We start from the raw sequence: 19,336 nt of genomic DNA, 5'->3' as shown, positions 1-19,336 counted from the left end.
ATTCCACCTAAACATTAGGAAGAACTTTCTTACTGTCAGGGCTGTTCGAATGCACTACCTCGGAGTGTGGTGGAATCTCCTTCTTTGGAGGTTTATGAAGAGAGGCTGGATGGCCATCTGACAGGAGAACGTAAGAACATAAGAACAAGCCAGCTGGATCAGACCAGAGTCCATCTAGTCCAGCTCTCTGCTACTCGCAGTGGCCCACCAGGTGCCTTTGGGAGCTCACATGCAGGATGTGAAAGCAATGGCCTTCTGCGGCTGTTGCTCCCAATCACCTGGTCTGTTAAGACATATATACACCTCTCTCCCTGCCTCCCTCTCTCGTTCCACTCAGACCCTCTGAAATCTGTTGCTCCCGATCACCTGGTCTGTTAAGGAGTGCTTTGATTGTGTGGGGGTTGAACTTGATGGCCCTTGGACTCTCTTCCAACTCTATCATTCTATTATTCTAACCCTCACTCTTCAATAATGCCTTTGGGAATAGTTCAAAGTGTGTCTCTCCCTGTGCTGAAAACATAATTGTTCACTGTTTTTAAAGAGTGCAGTGAGCTTGATCGTCCCTCAATAATCCAAGAACCGCTTGTCCCGTTTTGTGTCAACTCGCTGAGGGTTTGACTGATGAGATTTCACAGGATGTTTCCCCAACCTTCAGAATTAATGACTAGATGACGTGGCAGTGGGCCCATGTGATTTAAAAAAAGAACACTAGACAAGTTCTCTGAGGATAGATTTGTCCTTGGTCATTAGTGATGACGGCAAAGAATAGAAGACTTATGTTTTGCTTCACCTTTGGTTGAACCCAGATTTCAAAAGCAAACCCTGTTGGATTGTCTGTTGGATGTTTCACCTTGTGGACTGTGTATACTTAACCTGTGTCATGCACCTTAAGACCCAGCAAGAAAGGGTGGATTATAAATAAACAATCTATTTATATATAAATATATCAGTGCGTTTTTCTGCTGACAGGTAATCTCCCAAACTCCTGGACCGATTGCTTTGAAATTTTCACACAACGTCGTATTCGCGTGCGGCCAGGTTTCCATACAGTTTCCACACCTCCTGTTGTGTACATGTCACAACTGTGCCAGTTATTGTGTACATGCCAAACTTGTGACAGTTGGAACCACAGTTCTGTTCCTCAACAGCACCATCTGCTGGCCGTCAAAGCAACACCCTCTGATACAAGGGAAACAACCATGCCTTCCTTGATGGGGCAGGGTGCCATGCAAGGGAACGGGAGAGAGGGAGGGGAGCGAGGGGCCTCTTGCCCCTCCCCTCCCTTGCAAGCATTGTGCAATGACACACGTTCGAACTATTTGCTTCCCTTTTTCTTTCTTTTCCACTTCACCAGACTGATCCACAGCAACGCGTGGCCAGGCCCGCTAGTGTAATATAAATATGCAATAGATCTCAGATATAGATCTACAAGTTAGTGTTGTAGGTAAGTGTAATGAGTTTGTATTGTCAGTTTCACAGCCAGAATCAACAGGCTGTGGTGGGTTTTTCGGGCTGTGTGCCCGTGGTCTGGTAGTTTTTGCTCCTAATGTTTTGCCCGAATCTACGGCTGGCATATGATGTGTTTCTCCCTGTGGCATGATGGGGAGTGATCGTGTGGCGGGGTATATTAGACAAAACATATACCCCACCACACCATCACTCTGCACCATGCTAAAGAGAGAAACACATCTTTCTATGACATGCCTCTAAAGATGCCAGCCGTAGTGGGCGAAACGTTAGAAGCAAAAACTACCAGACCACGGGCACACAGCCCGGAAAACTCACCACAGCTAGTTTTAGAATTTTATTGCATTTTACTTTGCGAGCTTCCTTGAGCAGGTCTTTTGGAAAGTGGCATTTTTTTTCCTAATTAGGAACTGGAATTAGATGTGAACCAAAAAGTCTAAATCCCATATTGGCCCCAAATTCCCTTTGGCAAACCGCCATCTCTCAGCCCCACCCACCCCCATATCTGAAATAAAAGAATACTGAAATTTCCCTTACCTTACAAGGTGGTTGTACTAATGGCGTGTGTTCATAGAATCAGAGAGTTGGAAGAAACCCCAAGGGCCATCAAGTCCAACCCCCTGCCATGCAGGCACACATAATCAAAGCACTCCTGACAGATGGCCACCCAGCCTCTCTTTAAAAACCTCCAAAGAAGGAGACTCCACCACACTCCGAGGTGGTGCGTTCCACAGTCAAACAGCCCTTAGTGTCAGAAGGTTTTCCTGATGTTTAGGTGGAATCTCTTTTCCTTCACCTTGAACCCACTACTCCTGGACTTGTCTCTGGAGCCGCAGAAAACAAGCTTGCTCCCTCGCCAACACGACATCCCTTCAAATATCTACACATGGCTGCCATGTCCCGCCTTAACCTTCACTTCTCCAGACTAAACATCCCCAGCTCCCTGAGTCTCTCTTTCTAGGGCATGGATTCCAAACCTTTGACCATTTTGGTTGCCCTCCTCTGGACCCGTTCCAGCTTGCCAATATCCTCCTTGAATTGCGGTGCCCAGAACTGTGTTATCTGCGTTGAGTGCCCCGAAGTGGTACATAAATGCCGGTGGCATTTCCAGCTGCTAGGAAAGAGCTGTACGCTGGAGATAGCAACCCCGTAACTGGCTGACACCATCAAATCTAGTTTCTGCATTCTCTGGAGTGTTTGGTTGGATGTTATTTCAAATTGGCTGTCGGACTGGATAACCCCTCGCTTTGACCTGGCACGGTAGTTGTCACAGGCTCTGATTTCATTATGGGGTTAATGGCCTATGTTACGTAGCCACTTTATGGTACTGGTTCCCAGCAAACAGCTGTTACTTCGCCTTATCGCAGGGCTGGAGGGTGGTTAACTTCCCTCCAATGCTACACCTGCTCGTCAAAATACCCCTGGGAATCGGATAGCGTTTCTTCGGGCGCGTTGCCAAAAAGAGAAGCCGCCTAAACTCTCCGTCCCGCACCTCAGTTGAAGTGCCAAGGATCACAGGATTAAGAGATTACCCGAGAGCTTTGGAAACCTTCTGTCCTCAAAGAGATTAAGACTTTTTTCCATCTGCAGTTCCCCAGCAACGGCCTAGATGCAGGAGGACTGGGCTGTAATACACTTAGCATGGCATGACACCAGGCCAGGAATGTCTTCTTGCTCTGAAGTTGCCTTCTTGACAGCGAGGGCCACGCTTTGGAATGTTGATGAGCAAATTAACCTCCAGGTTGATGAACATCTAAGCTGGCATCATAGTTATAATCACCAAGAAGAAGAAGGAGGAGGAGAGAGGAGAGGAGAAGAAGGAGAAGAGGAGGAGAAGAAGTGAAGAAGAATTGAAGAAGAAGAAGAATTGAAGAAGAAGAAACATTGATTCTGGTTGAACAGGCTTAGTTTCAACATGGCAAAGTTGTTGTGCCCAAGGGTTCATGGAAGAGGAACTGTCTGCAATGAAAAGTAGAGGAGGAGGAGGAGTAGTTTGGATTTATATCCCCCCTTTCTCTCCTGCAGGAGACTCAAAGGGGCTTACAATCTCCTTGCCCTTCCCCCCTCACAACAAACACCCTGTGAGGTAGGTGGGGCTGAGAGAGCTCCGAGAAGCTGTGACTAGCTCAAGGTCACCCAGCAGGCGTGTGTGGGAGTGTACAGACTAATCTGAATTCCCCAGATAAGCCTCCACAGCTCAGGCGGCAGAGCTGGGAATCAAACCCAGTTCCTCCAGATTAGATACACGAGCTCTTAACCTCCTACGCCACTGCTGCTCCTTATCGCACCAAAAGAAGGATACACAAATCTGGGATCAGATGTAGACTATGGGACCAACCAGGTGCATGTGTGGACAGGAACGTTTGGTGGAAGCTTGCTGAATCGTGCCTCTTTGATTGGAGTGCCGGAGGAGATTTGACCTGGCACGTACTATTTTGCCACTCATTGTGGATCAGCCTCTTGTGCATTGTGGAGTTTGCTACTGATCTTATGCTCTTCTTTGGAAAAAAAAGAAGAAGAGTTGGTTTTTATACCTCGCTTATCTCTAGCTTTAAGGAGACTCAAAGCAGCTTTCAATTGCCTTTCCTTCCCCGGCCCACAGCAGAGACCTTGGGAGGTAGGTGGGGCTGAGAGAGTTTGAAGGGAACCGTAGCTAGTTCAAGGTCACCCAGCAGGCTTCATGTGTAGGAGCAGGGAAACAAATCTGGGAAGAAGAAGAAGAAGGGAGGAGGAGGAGTAGTTTGGATTTATATCCCCCTTTCTCTCCTGTAGGAGACTCAAAGGGGCTTACAATCTCCTTGCCCTTCCCCCCTCACAACAAACACCCTGTGAGGTAGGTGGGGCTGAGAGAGCTCCGAGAAGCTGTGACTAGCCCAAGGTCACCCAGCTGGCGTGTGTGGGAGTGTACAGGCTAATCTGAATTCCCCAGATAAGCCTCCACAGCTCAGGCGGCAGAGCGGAGAATCAAACCCGGTTCCTCCAGATTAGATACACGAGCTCTTAACCTCCTACGCCACTGCTGCTCTCATTGCTTATGTGGAGGAGTGGGAATCAAATCCAGTTCTCCAGATTAGAGTCCACCACTCTTAACCACTGTACCACGCTGGCTTAGATTTGAGGCCAGTAGCATCTTTGAGGCCAAGAAAAGTTTCAGATTATAAGCACTGGAGAGTCAGAGCTCCCTTTGTTGAGTGACAGTGATGAATTCTCCCCCAGCTTTAATTGGCCCATTTCCCCCTCCCCATAACATTCACAAGAGGTGACAGTGATGGATTTTTCAAGTTTCAGGTGGGGTGGAGAGAGTCCTGAGAGAACTGTGACTAGCCCAAGGTCACCCACCAGGAATGTAGGAGTGTGGAAACAAATCCAGTTCTCCAGATAAGAGTCTGCTGCTCTTAACCACTACACCACTGCAAGACTAACAGATTCCACTGAAGAAGCCTCTTGGGCGAATGTGTAGGGTATTTTAACTGAGTAATAAAATATATATTAACCTTATTTTGCACCGTCGGCCTTGGCCTAACTTTTCGTCTCCTGCGACTGGCCCTTTTATTTCTTTGTTGTTGTTATTCTAGTCAAAACCAGCCTTTAAAATAAAAAGTGAACCTTTTTCCGTTTCAGACCACAGTCATAGAATATGTGAAACCCTCAGACCTTAAGAAGGATATGAATGAAACCTTCAAAGAGAAGTTTCCTCACATCAAGCTGACCCTGAGCAAAATCAGAAGGTAAGGAAAGACCACAGGGCAGGGAAAGGCAAGCCGCTTTGCGACAAATTGGTTCCCTCTCCCCCCAGACCCCACCCCCCAAAAAGCATCTACTGAATGGTCATTCTATAAAGAGATGGTTAAATACACACAGCTTTGCGTCGGGTTACTTGTTCCCACTTAGTTTAGCGGAACTTAAGTCTAACTCTGTATGAACAGGATTACAGTCATAGTCTATTATGTCCCATAATTGGAAATAACATCTCTGGATTACTGATCAGGTTATTATTTTCAGCAGAAAATGCTAAAATGTGTTGATTTATTCTACTGGAAACAATTTGTATGGGAGTTTTACTCAGGCCCCTTCCGCACATGCAAAATAATGTGTTTTCAAACCACTTTCACAACTGTTTGCAAGTGGATTTTGCTATTCCACACAGCTTCAAAGAGCACTAAAAGCAGTTTGAAAGTGCATTATTCTGCATGTGCGGAATGAGCCTCAGTGATGGACATGCACCTGTAAACAACCCCAGGGGTTTACTCACCTACCTATGTTTGTTCATTCCTTCGTTCCTTCCTTCCTCCCGGCGCTAGAGCCCTTTGGGGATGAGGCGGCCTATAAAATCAAATAAATAAATAAATGTGAAGAGCTAACAGCTGCAGAAGAGCCAAAATGGTGTAGCGGTTAAGAGCGGTGGACTCTGATCTAGAGAACCGGGTTCAGTTCCTTTGCTCCTCCACATGAAGCCTGCTGGGTGACTTTGGGCCAGTCGCAGTTTTCTCAGAACTCTCTTAGCCCATACAGAGGCAGGCAATGGCAAACCACCTCCGATCATCCCTTGTCTTGAAAACTTAAAGGGCTGCCATAAGTCAGCTGTGACTTGACCCGCACTTTCAACCACCATCAACAGCTGCAGTATGTTTAGTTACACACACACAGCCGAGTTCAGTAGAATTTGGTTTAGGACGTGGCCTCACAGTTTGCGTTTTCCCATCTTGCATCACTGGCTGTCCGTATGGACAGAGAAACCCGTATGTTTGTGGCGCCATCACAAAACACTTGGATTGCGGAGGGAGAGAAGTGACAGCTGCATTGTGACATTTAATCTGGCCTTACTTTATATGGGCTGCCACTTAAGGTACCATTCATGTACAACCCTATCTTGCTAAGAAGTAGACCTCAGTATTTGGGATATTTGTTGTGTCTGAATGTACAAAGTCATCCATAAAGGAGCAGCAGTGGTGTAGGAGGTTAAGAGCTCGTGTATCTAATCTGGAGGAACCGGGTTTGATTCCCAGCTCTGCCGCCTGAGCTGTGGAGGCTTATCTGGGGAATTCAGATTAGCCTGTGCACTCCCACACACGCCAGCTGGGTGACCTTGGGCTAGTCACAGCTTCTCGGAGCTCTCTCAGCCCCACCTACCTCACAGGGTGTTTGTTGTGAGGGGGGAAGGGCAAGGAGATTGTCAGCCCCTTTGAGTCTCCTGCAGGAGAGAAATGGGGGACATAAATCCAAACTCTTCTTCTTCTTCTTCTTCTTCTTCTAAATGTACATGTTCATCTGGTCTGTTGGCTTTTTTCTATTCTGGCATTCACTCCAGCAGTAAAATTTTATTGTGATGTCTGGTGGGGTCAGCACTATGCTCCACAACTGAAGGGAAAGGGGGCTAGAAACCCTTTTTGTCTTTTTGAGTGGTTAAATGAAGCCCGTCTCAGCTTCTCCGTGGAATCCTCCTTGGTCACAGTCCATCTGACTGCGTGTTCCTCCTACCAAGGATCCGAAAGAATGTCTGTTTTTGCAAAAAAAAAAAAAACAGATGTCACATTGTGAGCTCTGAACATCTGAAAATCTGTACCTTGTCCAACTTGATTCTGAATCAAGTTACGCAAATATTCTAAGCCTAGGGAAGAAGATGTCCTGTGCCTTACATACCAATAGCATGTCCATCTGTATCATAGTGTAACCTGGCCAGCAAGATCCCTATCATAGGAGGTAATCTTTTTAAAAGGGAAAAAAGTTCTCTCCCTCCTCCTCCTTACCAAGGATATATTATCGCTTTGCAAACGTTCTGATGAACTGAAAGGCATTCGTGTAACACTGAGGCCCCTTCCTCACATGCAGAATAATCCACTTTCAATCCACTTTCAGTACACTTGGCAGCTATGCGGAATAGCAAAACCCACTTGCAAACGATTGTGAAAGTAGATTGAAAGTGCATTATTCTGCATATGCAGAAGGGGCCTATTAGAAGATGCCAATCCGAATATAACCAGAGAGGTGGCAAAATTTAGTGCTTATGTGGTTAGAAGGCGTGGACAAGCAGGGCAATAAAAATAGGAACTCTGGATCAATGATTTTATCTTTTATTCAAATTTTATTCCAATTTTTAACTTGAACTTATATTATGGTTTGAACAAACAGTCTTTGGAAACTGGTTACCTCAATTTTATTTTGTATCTGGTCTGGAAATGTACTATCTGGATTTTATATTTGATATTTTCTGGTCTTTGACCGAAATAAAATATTGTTGTTATGCAGAAGGGGCCTGAGACAATCCAGCAAAGAAGAGAAATGAGAATCCAAAGTTTAAGTGTCTGTTTCCTAAACTATGGAAGTTGGGTTTGAAAATAGATGTGTGTGTTTTTGTCTCCTCCTTCCCGCAAACAGTTTAAAGCGCGAGATGCGGAACCTGAGCATGGAATGCAACCTGGAGCCGGTGACTGTCTCCATGGCTTATGTTTACTTCGAGAAGCTTGTTCTCCAAGGCAAACTCAATAAACAGAACCGAAAACTGTGTGCCGGAGCTTGCGTGCTCCTTGCAGCCAAGATTAGCAGTGATCTCAGGAAACATGAAGTCAAACACCTTATTGACGTAAGTATGGCCAGAACAACTTTCTTATGCACCCGGGACTCTGAAGGCCCTACAAACCTTTCCCCTAAAGCTGTGTGTCAGATTTGCATGGTGGTTCTTCTCTCTGTGTCAGTGATGGCGAACCTTTTTGAGACCGAGTGCCCAAACCGCAATCCAAAACCCACTTATTTATCGCAAAGTGCCAACACAGCAATTTAACCTGAATACTGAGGTTTTCATTTAGAAAAAAACAGTTGGCTCCGAGGCGTGCGTTACTCAGGAGTAAGCTTGGTGGTAGTCGGTGGCTTTGCTTTGAAACAACCGTGCAACTCTTGCAACGGGTGATTCACAACCCTAGGAGGGTTTACTCAGAAGCAAGCCCCATTGCCAGCAACCGAGCTTACTCCCAGGTAAAGGATCGCACTTTAGTTCTTCACATGAAAATCAGTGGGTACTTAACAGGGTTACCTACACTGCTTCCCCAAAACTAGGTCTTAGATTTAATGCTAATAATTGAGCCCAGCGGCCCAGGCCAGCCTGGATGGGGGAAGGGGGGGGCAACTCTGCCTGTGCCCACAGAGAGGGCTCTGAGTGCCACCTATAAGAACGTAAGAACGAGTCTGCTGGATCAGACCAGAGTCCATCTAGTCCAGCACTCTGCTACTCGCAGTGGCCCACCCCTTCCCCCACCAGGTGCCTTTGGGAGCTCACATGCAGGATGTGAAAGCAATGGCCTTCTGCGGCTGTTGCTTCCGATCACCTGGTCTGTTAAGGCATTTGCAATCTCAGATCAAAGAGGTTCGCCACCACTGCTCTATGTTGTCACTATAAAGCTAAGAAAAGACTGGAGGGTTGCACAACATTGTACTTCTGATGCTGGATTGAAAGCTTCCATTTTGACAGGGGACCATTTCACAAATACGAACGCCCAAAGAGCCCTGCTGGATTAGACCAGTGAGTTATCTAGTCCAGCATCCTTTCACACAGTAGTCAATCAGTTGTCCTGGAGATCCAACAACAGGGCAGAGAGAGACCAAGGCTTCCCAGATTTAAAATTAAGAACCCAAAAGGTCAAGAAAATGCACACAGGGCTGCTAATTTTAAAATAATAAAAATATTGTGTATATATAACAGATTAAAATCGTCAGAATATGTTAAGGGCTCATAATAGTCTACATTAGAAATGTTGTTCTGCACATGGGTAGTACAAATGGGTCCCACAAGACAGTTTTTGACCCTTGAGAGGTGGGCACTTTTCAGCCTGTTAGGAGCAGCAGTGGTGTAGGAGGTTAAGAGCTCGTGTATCTAATCTGGAGGAACCGGGTTTGATTCCCAGCTCTGCCGCCTGAGCTGTGGAGGCCTCTCTGGGGAATTCAGACTAGCCTGTACACTCCCACACATGCCAGCTGGGTGACCTTGGGCTAGTCACAGCTTCTCAGAGCTCTCTCAGTCCCACCTACCTCACAGGGTGTTTGTTGTGAGGGAGGAAGGGCAAGGAAACTGTAAGCCCCTTTGAGTCTCCTGCAGGAGAGAAAGGGGGGATATAAATCCAAACTCCTCCTCCTCCTGTGCACAAAGTTTGCTGGGTAATCTTGGGCTTGACACAGTTCTCTCAGAACTCTCTCGGCCCCACCTATCTCACAAGGTGTCTTTTGTGAGGAGAGTAAGGGAAAGGAGATTGTAAGCCCCTTTCAGTCTCCTTACAGGAGAGAAAGGCAGGGTATAAATCCAAACTCTTCGTCTTCCTTTTCTTCTTTTTCGAGCAGCCATATACAAAGACTGTTCCTCCTCCATTTCCTGTCATGTGACTGTCACTTGTGATGTCATATGTCAATGTGGCTCTGCTCCTGCTGCTTGGGAGTTAAAGCAGGGAGGAGGGTCCTAGGTCTGGAAAGGTCGAAGAACACTACTTGAAGGTGGTATGGAATACTGTGTAGAGCAGGGGTGGCCAAACTATGGTGCTTCAGAAGTTCATGGACTACAGTTCCCATCAGCATGACCAATTGGCCATACTGGCAGGGGCTGATGAGAATTGTCGTCCATGAACATCTGGAGCATCTGTGTGTCTTGGAAGTCAGACTTCCAAGTCAGACTTCCAAGAAACTTTATGCATGCTATCCTGAGATCTGTGACGGGAGAAGTTTAATTGATCAAATAAGAAATTTGGAAACAATTCTGAGCATTGGTGTGATCTTTGGCCAGCCCAGCATTAAAACTTTTCTTGTTTAAAAATCTTGTTACAGAAGCTAGAAGAGAGGTTTCGATTCAACAGACGAGATCTCCTTGGATTTGAATTCACGGTACTCGTTGCTTTGGAACTAGCTCTCTACCTTCCCGAAAATCAAGTCTTACCTCACTTCCGGCGCCTCGCGCAGCAATCGTAGCAAAAGCGACCTACTAGCCAAACGCTAGTGCTCTCTTGCTGAGTTTTGGTGTTGACTGCTAGTCTTTTCAGTGGCACAATATCTGACTAAGTCGCAAATGTGGCTGGTTGTGAAGACTACAGCGAGGTGCCTGCGGAGCTACCAGAAAACAAGTGGACCATACAGCTTTTCTGTGTGGAAAGTGACCAAAAAGAACCTTTGCGCTTTGAAGCACAAACGATTCTTACCCAGTTGCCGCCAGAGCTGCTGGGCATACTATATAGACTTTTTCCCCCCAGGTTTTTACTTAGCTCTTCCTTCTGAGCATCGATTGCTATGTTGCTTCCCCCTCCTCCTTGAAAACTCGGTCGTCGGTTTCTTCTTCGAACCCGAAGAACAACATTCGCTTCCATTCCAAACCCGCATCTCTTTCAAATTGTATTACCGAGAACTTCATACCATTTAAATCATAAAGCGCACCTTTTAAATCATACCGTTTTGGGGAGGGGAGGAAAAGACGTGCCTAGGTCTGGGCTGGTACCAGTCTTGTGTGTCTGTTCTTTTGAAAACAGATGTTACGTTGCTTAGTGGAGAATTCTCAAATGTATTGCTTGCCTTGTTTTTAACACGCCCATTAAGGGAAAACGATTCCAGTGTGTCCACACGAGCACTTCCAGAGGGGATGTATGTTCTAGAATAATGTTTGTTCTACGTAGATCATGAATGAAGGGGTTGGTGTGTGTTTTTTGTTGATCGAAACCTTTCTCAAACGTTGCACTTGTTGAACGAGGCAGCGACAACAAAGCAATTCCCCTATTAAACTTGTCCTTGAGTCGGGAGCTGAACGTGGCTGGTTGAAAATGGTAATCTTATTTTGTAGCTGCTTCCTGTAACCTGAAATGAAGAACTGTTTTATTTATAACAATGTATTTCATGTATTGTCTTTCCTGAGCGTGCTTGACTCAAGCGTTTCAGCCGGTACAGCTGTCGTTATCTAAATTAAGCCAATGAAACTGAGCGTGTCTGACTTTTTTTTAAAAAAGAAATGCTCTTTTTTTAAACTTGGACTTCTAGACTTTTTGCCACTGTGATGATCCTTATTGAACCTGACCTTTATTGTACTTTCAAATCACCATATTCTAAGAGGTTACATATCTAGCGCAGTGATGTTCGTACAGAGAGTATAACTTCTGTCACCTTTAGCTACATATTTTGGCCTATCCGCAAGTTAAGATGTGACCTTCCATTTTCTGAATCTGTAGCAGAAGAGTTGGTGGGGTGTTGGGTTTCTTTTCTAAGCAATAGTGTGGTTCACATCAATGTGTCTTTTGTATGTGCATAGATATAGATATATAGATATATATCGTTTGCCAGGGAACAAAATTACTACTTGGGTGTTTTGACTGAGAAGTTTTTATTAACTGTGACTTTGGCCAATTCTATATAAGATATAGAACAAGGAGACAGATGTCTGGACTGTGACTTTGCAGGAACAGAAGCCATATTTTTGAATGCTTTACCACAGATGTAGTAAAACAGAAATCAGATCAACACTGTTCCTTGATCTGCAAATTTTCATACATGCAGGGAGTTCTTTCCAAAGGGGAACGCTCAAAAATATGACCCGTCACCTGCAGTGTGTTCAGAATTCTGGCACCTTATTCTGAGTTACGTAGAAGTCAGTGTCTAGAAACCACACCTCGATAGAATTAAGAGGGCCTCTTGTCTTCTAGCATGCCATATATTCTGGATCCTGGGCAGGGGGCGTATCTGCCTGGGGACATGTGGTAACCCATGTCCCCTGGCGCAACTAATCTGGCCACGTGCGGCGCAAAATCAGCCCCCCACATGGCCAGATGCCTTCCACCGCAAAGACGACAAGGCAGCAGGAAGTCCTGCTGCCTCGTCGTCTTCGGGCTCCCTTGGCCCTGCCCACGTCATAAGCGGGGCTATGTGGGGGCAGGGCTACGTGACCCGTTGGGGGGGGCTCCCGGAGGAGGTGTTGTCCCTGGGCGCCATTTCCCCCCCATATGCCTCTGATCCTGGGGGAAGGAGATCACTAATTGGTGCTAGAAGAATCTGAAAGGAAGAAGGGAACATATGAACTTATGCATGCATTATCAGTGTAGGAGTCTTAAACTTAAAAGAACTGCCTTGATGTTTTGGTTTTCATCTTTCTGGTCACCTATGCATAAATGTAAAACTTTAACTTTTTAAAATAAGGCCATGCCGACTCCATTGAATGAATACAAGTATTGTTAAAAATTACTGTCTAACCATGGATTGACTATTAGTACATGTAATTGCAGTAGCACCAGTCAAATAGCAGTTGTAACATCCTGTAAGTTATTAACGATGGTGTTGCTGTTCCTCACGTGAGAAGTGATGTATTTATTTCTGAGCAGATATTTTACAATGCAGAGCGTTCCTATTTCTATATGAGCCAAGTTTGGACATTATTTCCTGGGGAACTGAAACATTTAATTCCTCATATGAATATTTTGAACTCACAGAAAGTGTGAATTCTCTTCATCTGTCTGCCAAGTTCCAAACAACATAAATACAATTGACAATTGACAACAGTATTACAGCACTGTTTCCAACTGAATCTCTTCCGGTTAACCATCACCTTGTTTAAGTTGTATAAAATGAGTGGAAATTTTACTTCTGTATTGTCGAAGGCTTTCATGGCCGGAATCACTTGGGTGCTGTGTGGTTTCCGGGCTGTATGGCCGTGTTCTAGCAGCATTCTCTCCTGACGTTTCGCCTGCATCTGTGGCTGGCATCTTCAGAGGATCTCTGAAGATGATCCTCTGAAGATGCCAGCCACAGATGCAGGCGAAACGTCAGGAGAGAATGCTGCTAGAACACGGCCATACAGCCCGGAAACCACACAGCATCCAAATTTTACTTCTGTTTGGATCTATTTGAGCTGATGGATGCTATAAGAACACGCATAGGATTTTACAGTTTTCTGAAGACGTAACCTTTCTCAATTTTGGGTTGGGGGGGCGGGCTCAGATTAAAATTGGTCCCAGTTAGCTCAATTTCATAAGCAGAGTTGGCCCCAGTTAGTACTTGAGAGACCTCCAAGAGAGTCCAGGGTTGCTATGCAGAGACTAGCAATGGCAAACCAAATCACCTCTGGTTTGTTTCTTACCTTGAAAACCCTGTAGGGTTGCATAAGTCGGCTGTAATTTGATGGCATTCCCCCCCCCCCCCCACCACCACCACCAGATTAAAATATTTACACTACGGGGGGAACTTGGAAAATACTCTTAAAGCATGCTTTTCTCTTATTGCAGCGTTTTCATCGTTTTGAAGTTTATAATGGAAAGTATATGACTGCATCCTTTAAGATGAATTCATTTGGATATATAATTCTTCCAAGGCTGGGGAAGGGAGGAAGAGATCCAATCTAGCTTAAAGAGGCAAGCTCCACAAGCCAGAATGTGATACCTTTCCTTCCTTTATCTCTGCATGTATTTTTCAATACGCCTGCCTCTGAACAAAATAGCGTCTGTAAGATTTCCTTACTGTATTCAGGTATGAAAAAATGGGCTCAGTGTATTGTCAAAGGCTTTCACGGTCAGAATTAACTGGGTGTTGTGGGTTTTTCAGGCTACGTGGCTGTGGTCTGGTGGTGTTAATGCTTAACCTGCATAGATGCCAGGCATAGATGCAGACAAAAGGTTAGGAGTTAAAACTACCAGACAATGGTCACGCAGCTTGAAAACCCCACAACACCAAAAAATTGCTTGTTGCATTAAATTGTTAACGCTCCAGGTGCATAACATAACCCAGTGATAGCGAACCTTTTTGAGACCGAGTGCCCAAATTGCAACCCAAAACCCACTTATTTATCGCAAAGTGCCAACACGGCAATTTAACCTGAATGCTGAGGTTTTAGTTTAGAAAAAACGGTTGGCTCTGAGGCATGTGTTACTCTGGAGTAAGCTTGGTGGTAGTCAGTGGCTTTGCTTTGAAGCAACCATGCAACTCTTTTAACTGGTGAGTCATGACCCTAGGAGGGTTTACTCAGAAGCAATCCCATTGCCAGCAACTGAGCTTACTCTCAGGTAAAGGATCACACCTTAGTTCTTCACATGAAAATCAGTGGTGTTTAACAGCGCTTAACAGGGTTACCTACACTGCTTCCCCAAAACTAGGTCTTAGGTTTAATGCTAATAATGGAGCCCAGTGGCCCAGGCCAGCCTAGATGTGTGGGGGGGAGGGTGTTTGCGTGTGCCCACAGAAAGGGCTCCAAGTGCCACCTCTGGCACCCGTGCCATAGGTTCGCCACCACTGACATAACCCAACAGAAAAGTTGGCTTAGGAGACCTGAAGAATTGACTTCCAAAATGTCGTTTTCCATTTTGCAACTTAACTTCATGTCGAATAATTCTTGCAAGTTTCAAGAACGACGGTTCAGCTGTTCAGTACTGCAGTCAATATGGAAGGTGTAGGGTTTGTTTGTATTCTTTTACCTGAATTCTTGGTTGACTCTCACTGTAGTTCATAGTTTGTGCAAAAGCTGCCACTGTGTGGTAGAACTTTATTATTACAACCAAAATCAGATCTACTGTAATATCCCAGTTTTCTTTTAACATCTGTCCTGAAACAGTGGGTCGAGTGGTGGCCAAATTGTGTGTTCTTATGTAAATAAAGGTGCTTGTTTACTTTCAGCCCAAAAAACCCCCACTCCAGATAGGAGTCTGTACATTTGTCATGTAAATAGTGTTATTTCTGTGTCGTCGTAAATTTGAAGTCCCTATTTTGTAAATTGTCCGATGCTGTTCTTCCAATGAAGTGAACTTGTTAATAAGGTGCTGTGTGATTCAATGTTTTTATAAATATTTTATAACCAGGCACAACTGAAGGTACTTCAGGTTTGTGAGATAAATATTCCTTTAAAAAACACTTCAGTGTTTCTGTCTTTTTTTTCTGTCTCCCAGTTAATAGGGCACTTGGATTTTGAATTCTAGGGCGTGTGTGTGTGTTGTGTCACTTCCAACTTATGGTGATGCTATGAATCACTGTCCTCCAGAATGTCCTATCTGTAACAGCCTTGCTCGTGTCTTGTAAGCTGACTGCTGTAGTTTCCTTTATAGAAGAAGAGGAGTAGTAGTTTGGATTTATATCCCCTCCTTTTCTCCTGTAAGGAGACTCAAAGGGGCTTACAAGCTCTTTTCCCTTTCCTCACCCCCCCCCCCAACAAACACCCTGTGAGGTGGGTGGGGCTAAGAGAGCTCCGAAGAACTGTGACTAGCCCATAGTCACCCACCTGGCATGTGTTGGAGTACACAAGCTAAGCTAGTTCACCAGATAAACCTCCACAGCTCAAGTGGCAGAACGGGGAATCAAACCCGGTTCTCCAGATTAGAGTGCACCTGCTGTTAAACCACCGTGCTGGCTCTCTATAGAGTCACTCCATCTCATGCTGGGTCTTTCTGTTTTCCTCCTGCCTTTAACCTTTCCTAGCATTTTTCCAGTGACTGTTCTCACAATGTGACCAATGTCCAATAGTCTCAGTTTGGTCAGTTTCGCTTCTGAAGACAGTTCAGGTGAATTCTAGTACCCTTTAACAAATGCCAGACATGGGCATCAAACATGGAGGATCAGAATGCTACCAGTATCAGGACAACAGCATCCCTTAGCATGTGCTATCAACAGACTTTCCCAGATACTTTTCCATTCAAAATATCAATAGAGAAAAAGCAATCAAGAGACATACAAGGCTATCAGATGCATTGCTCTCTGTTTTAATGTGTTTACAGTGAATAGCAAATTTTGATTTTACCTACCTTCTAGCCTGCATTTTTTTTTCCCTCTGTGCACACTCAACTGTATACAAAAGTCTTGTGACACCTAAGCTTTTCTGGTCTAGAGCCCTCTTCTTTAGATGCAATAAGGAACAACGCTTATGCTAAAAACAAAATCTGGTAGTCTTTTAATTGCCCCACCCTGATTTTTTTTTCCCCTGCGAAAGACTAAAATAGAGGGTAATCTGGCATTCTCTTTGTCATTCCATCATTAAATAATTGCTTTAGATTTGGACGCTACCCACGAATCAATAGAGGTGAGTACTTCAGAGGAGGGAATTCTAATATGGTTAGGTCACTGTGGTGGCGAACCTTTGGCACTCCAGATGTTATGACTACAATACCCATCAGCCCCTGCCAGCATGGCCAGTTGGCCATGCTGGCAGGGGCTGATGGGAATTGTAGTCATAACATCTGGAGTGCCAAAGGTTCACCACCACTGGCGGAGCTCCCTGGGCAACTTAACATGGACCCATCACCCTAAAAAGAGTCACAGCTGACTATTAGAAGCCAAGTTGGCGTCATAAAAATAAACAATCAACAGTGTTATATCTTTATCAGGGAAACGCAAAGGAAGTGTTGCCAAAAGTGGAGACACAGAGTCTCCCAACTATCCTTGAAGACTGGAACACTGTGACATATTGATGAATCTACAAGTTGCAATTCAGCACTCTGGAAGGACATATTTAACTCGCCAAGCTTCCTCTATTTGATAGGCAATAAAAAGCGATTTCTTCCTGACAAGGTGCAAAAGGATGGGAGTAAGGGTCTTCTCAATGAAAGAACAGCATCACTCAAACCTGGCTAAGATCTGGGGTGCTGTGTGGTTTCCGGGCTGTATGGCTGTGTTCTAGCAGCATTCTCTCCTGACGTTTCGCCTGCATCTGTGGCTGGCATCTTCAGAGGATCTGATAGTAGGAAAGCAAGTGGAGTATATATACCTGTTGGAGTGTCCAGGGTGGGGGAAAGAACCATTGTCTGTTAACAAGCAAAGGGTGCAATTAGCATGCTATTTGCACCCTTGTTAACAGACAATCGTACTTTCCCCCACCCTGGACACTCCAACAGGTATATATTACTCCACTTGCTTTCCTACTATCAGATCCTCTGAAGATGCCAGCCACAGATGCAGGCGAAACGTCAGGAGAGAATGCAGCTAGAACACGGCCATACAGCCCGGAAACCACACAGCACCCCAGTGATTCCGGCTGAGAAAGTCTTCGACAATACACTGGCTAAGATAATCTGCACTAAATGTCTTCTTCAAACAAGCACTCTACAATTGTAAACTTAAAGCTGTTGTTCTTTTCAGGCTGCAAGAATGGCCTTAAAGGTCAAAACCCAAACCTTGAAAATGATTCGGAATTCCACCGGAATTTAAAAGGTTTAAAAGGTTAGGTAGCTCAGAAAGATATTAAATGATGTTGAAATCACTATCTGTGTACACACACATGCATATATATACACATATTCCTCAAAAAGATTGCTCAACATTAACATTGTGTGTGTGTGTGTATAGGATTATTTGGATTATTTATCGTTTTTCTTTCTCATTGAGATTCAGGGCAGCAGAGTTTAATACTGAAATAAGAAGTCTGCCTGCTCTGAGTTGGGTCAAATCCCCACAGTCAATTAATTTACTCACTTAAACAATGAAACTTTCGATTGATAAAAAGCACTCCTGTCACTGGAACAGAGTTTTCCTGATTTTCTGCAAAAAGACACCTATTGCAGCCTATGGATCATTCAAAAATGCTGCTTTGCCCAAATTAACATAAGACTGCTTTATATGTGTGTGTACTGCTGCAAGGACATTGTATGTGCAGACGTGTACCCAAGGGAAACCGGTACCGCTGAAACATGTTCACAAGAGAACATTACTCGCTTAAACATGTGCATGAAAGAACAGTACATGCTTCAACATTAGCACATTTTTTCACGCAAAAAAGTTCCCGATCCAACACAGCACGACAGCCAATCAGAATGAGGAAGGAAGAGCCGCTGAGCAGATCGCGCGTTCGATTGCACGGTAGTGGGGATTGCTACACTGTTTGAAAGTGTGATTGAGATGGATGTCCTCATCACACACACACACACACCCCGCGGTGGTGATGGTGAAACCTCGATGAAAAGGCACCATTTCTTTTGAAACCTGGTTGTATCTGTATTTAATTTGGGATTCGGCCTTGGATCCAGACTAAACTTTCCATTGATAAAAAGCACTCCTGTCACTGGAACAGCATTTTCCTGATTTTCTGCAAAAAGACACCTATTGCAGCCTATGGATCATTCAAAAATGCTGCTTTGCTCAAATTAACATAGAACTGCTTTAAATGTGTGTGTGTACTGCTGCAAGGACATTGTATGTGCAGAAATTGAAAGAGGAACAAGTACTAACTAAGGAAGATTGGTTACAGGTCACAGAACGTTCAGAAATAGCCAAAGTTACAACTTTGTTAAAGGACAGTAATACGGAGAGGTTTGCAGAAAACTGGGAGCCTTTTATAGGCGACCTGTTGCAAAAATATGGTAAAAAGAGAAATAATTGCAGGATTTGAGATCTAAAACAGCAGAATGAATTAGAATATTAGTAATGATAAAATGCGCAGCTGATCAATTTGTTTTATTTTTAAAAGATGCAGGAACCGAGAATGGATTGGAATTCGACAATGAGACAGTGGGACGTCATTATTTGGTTGCTTGCTTGTATTTCATGTTCTTGTTTTGTATTGACGGGGTGGTGCGAAAGTGTTTATGGTTTGTGTGTATGTGTTGAGTAAATAAAAAAAATGGTAAACAGCAAAAATACTGCTTTGGACAGAGGGAATCCTCTGAATTATATCAGATGGGCCACGGGTCTGCAGTAGGAAATAGGAACTGGCAGAAATTACACCTCCCCTTCCATTATTCCCATTTTTTCTGTGTTTCTTTCTCTTTTTTTTTTGTAATAATGTTTGAAAAAGCTGCTCTTTTCAATCGCGCCTCAAAATCGCGGCTCCTTCCCTTCCCCCTCCCCCACTTTGACGGACGGAGCTGCAGCAACTGCGCCTGCGCATCAACTCCACTTTCCTGCCTGGGAGTGAAAGGCCGTTCTCAGGCGAGCACAGAAAGTAGGCGGGGCGAAC

General features: G+C 44.7%; 1 protein-coding gene across 1 annotated transcript in view; it reads left to right on the top strand.

Annotated features, from left to right (window-relative positions):
• Positions 1-13,092, top strand: part of CABLES2 (Cdk5 and Abl enzyme substrate 2) — a 74,047-nt gene extending 60,955 nt beyond the window's left edge. Inside the window, exons 7-9 of the mRNA XM_048497321.1 lie at positions 5,089-5,195; positions 7,843-8,047; positions 10,270-13,092. Of these exons, the coding sequence (XP_048353278.1) occupies positions 5,089-5,195; positions 7,843-8,047; positions 10,270-10,410 (453 nt within the window). The 3' untranslated portion in view covers positions 10,411-13,092. The remainder of the gene's footprint in view (positions 1-5,088; positions 5,196-7,842; positions 8,048-10,269) is intronic.
• The last annotated feature ends 6,244 nt before the right edge of the window (positions 13,093-19,336 follow it).

The sequence above is a fragment of the Sphaerodactylus townsendi genome, linkage group LG05 (assembly GCF_021028975.2).
Source record: "Sphaerodactylus townsendi isolate TG3544 linkage group LG05, MPM_Stown_v2.3, whole genome shotgun sequence".
Lineage (NCBI taxonomy): Eukaryota > Metazoa > Chordata > Lepidosauria > Squamata > Sphaerodactylidae > Sphaerodactylus > Sphaerodactylus townsendi.
Note: the sequence above shows the minus strand (reverse complement) of the source record. Positions and strands in the feature narration are given on the sequence as shown.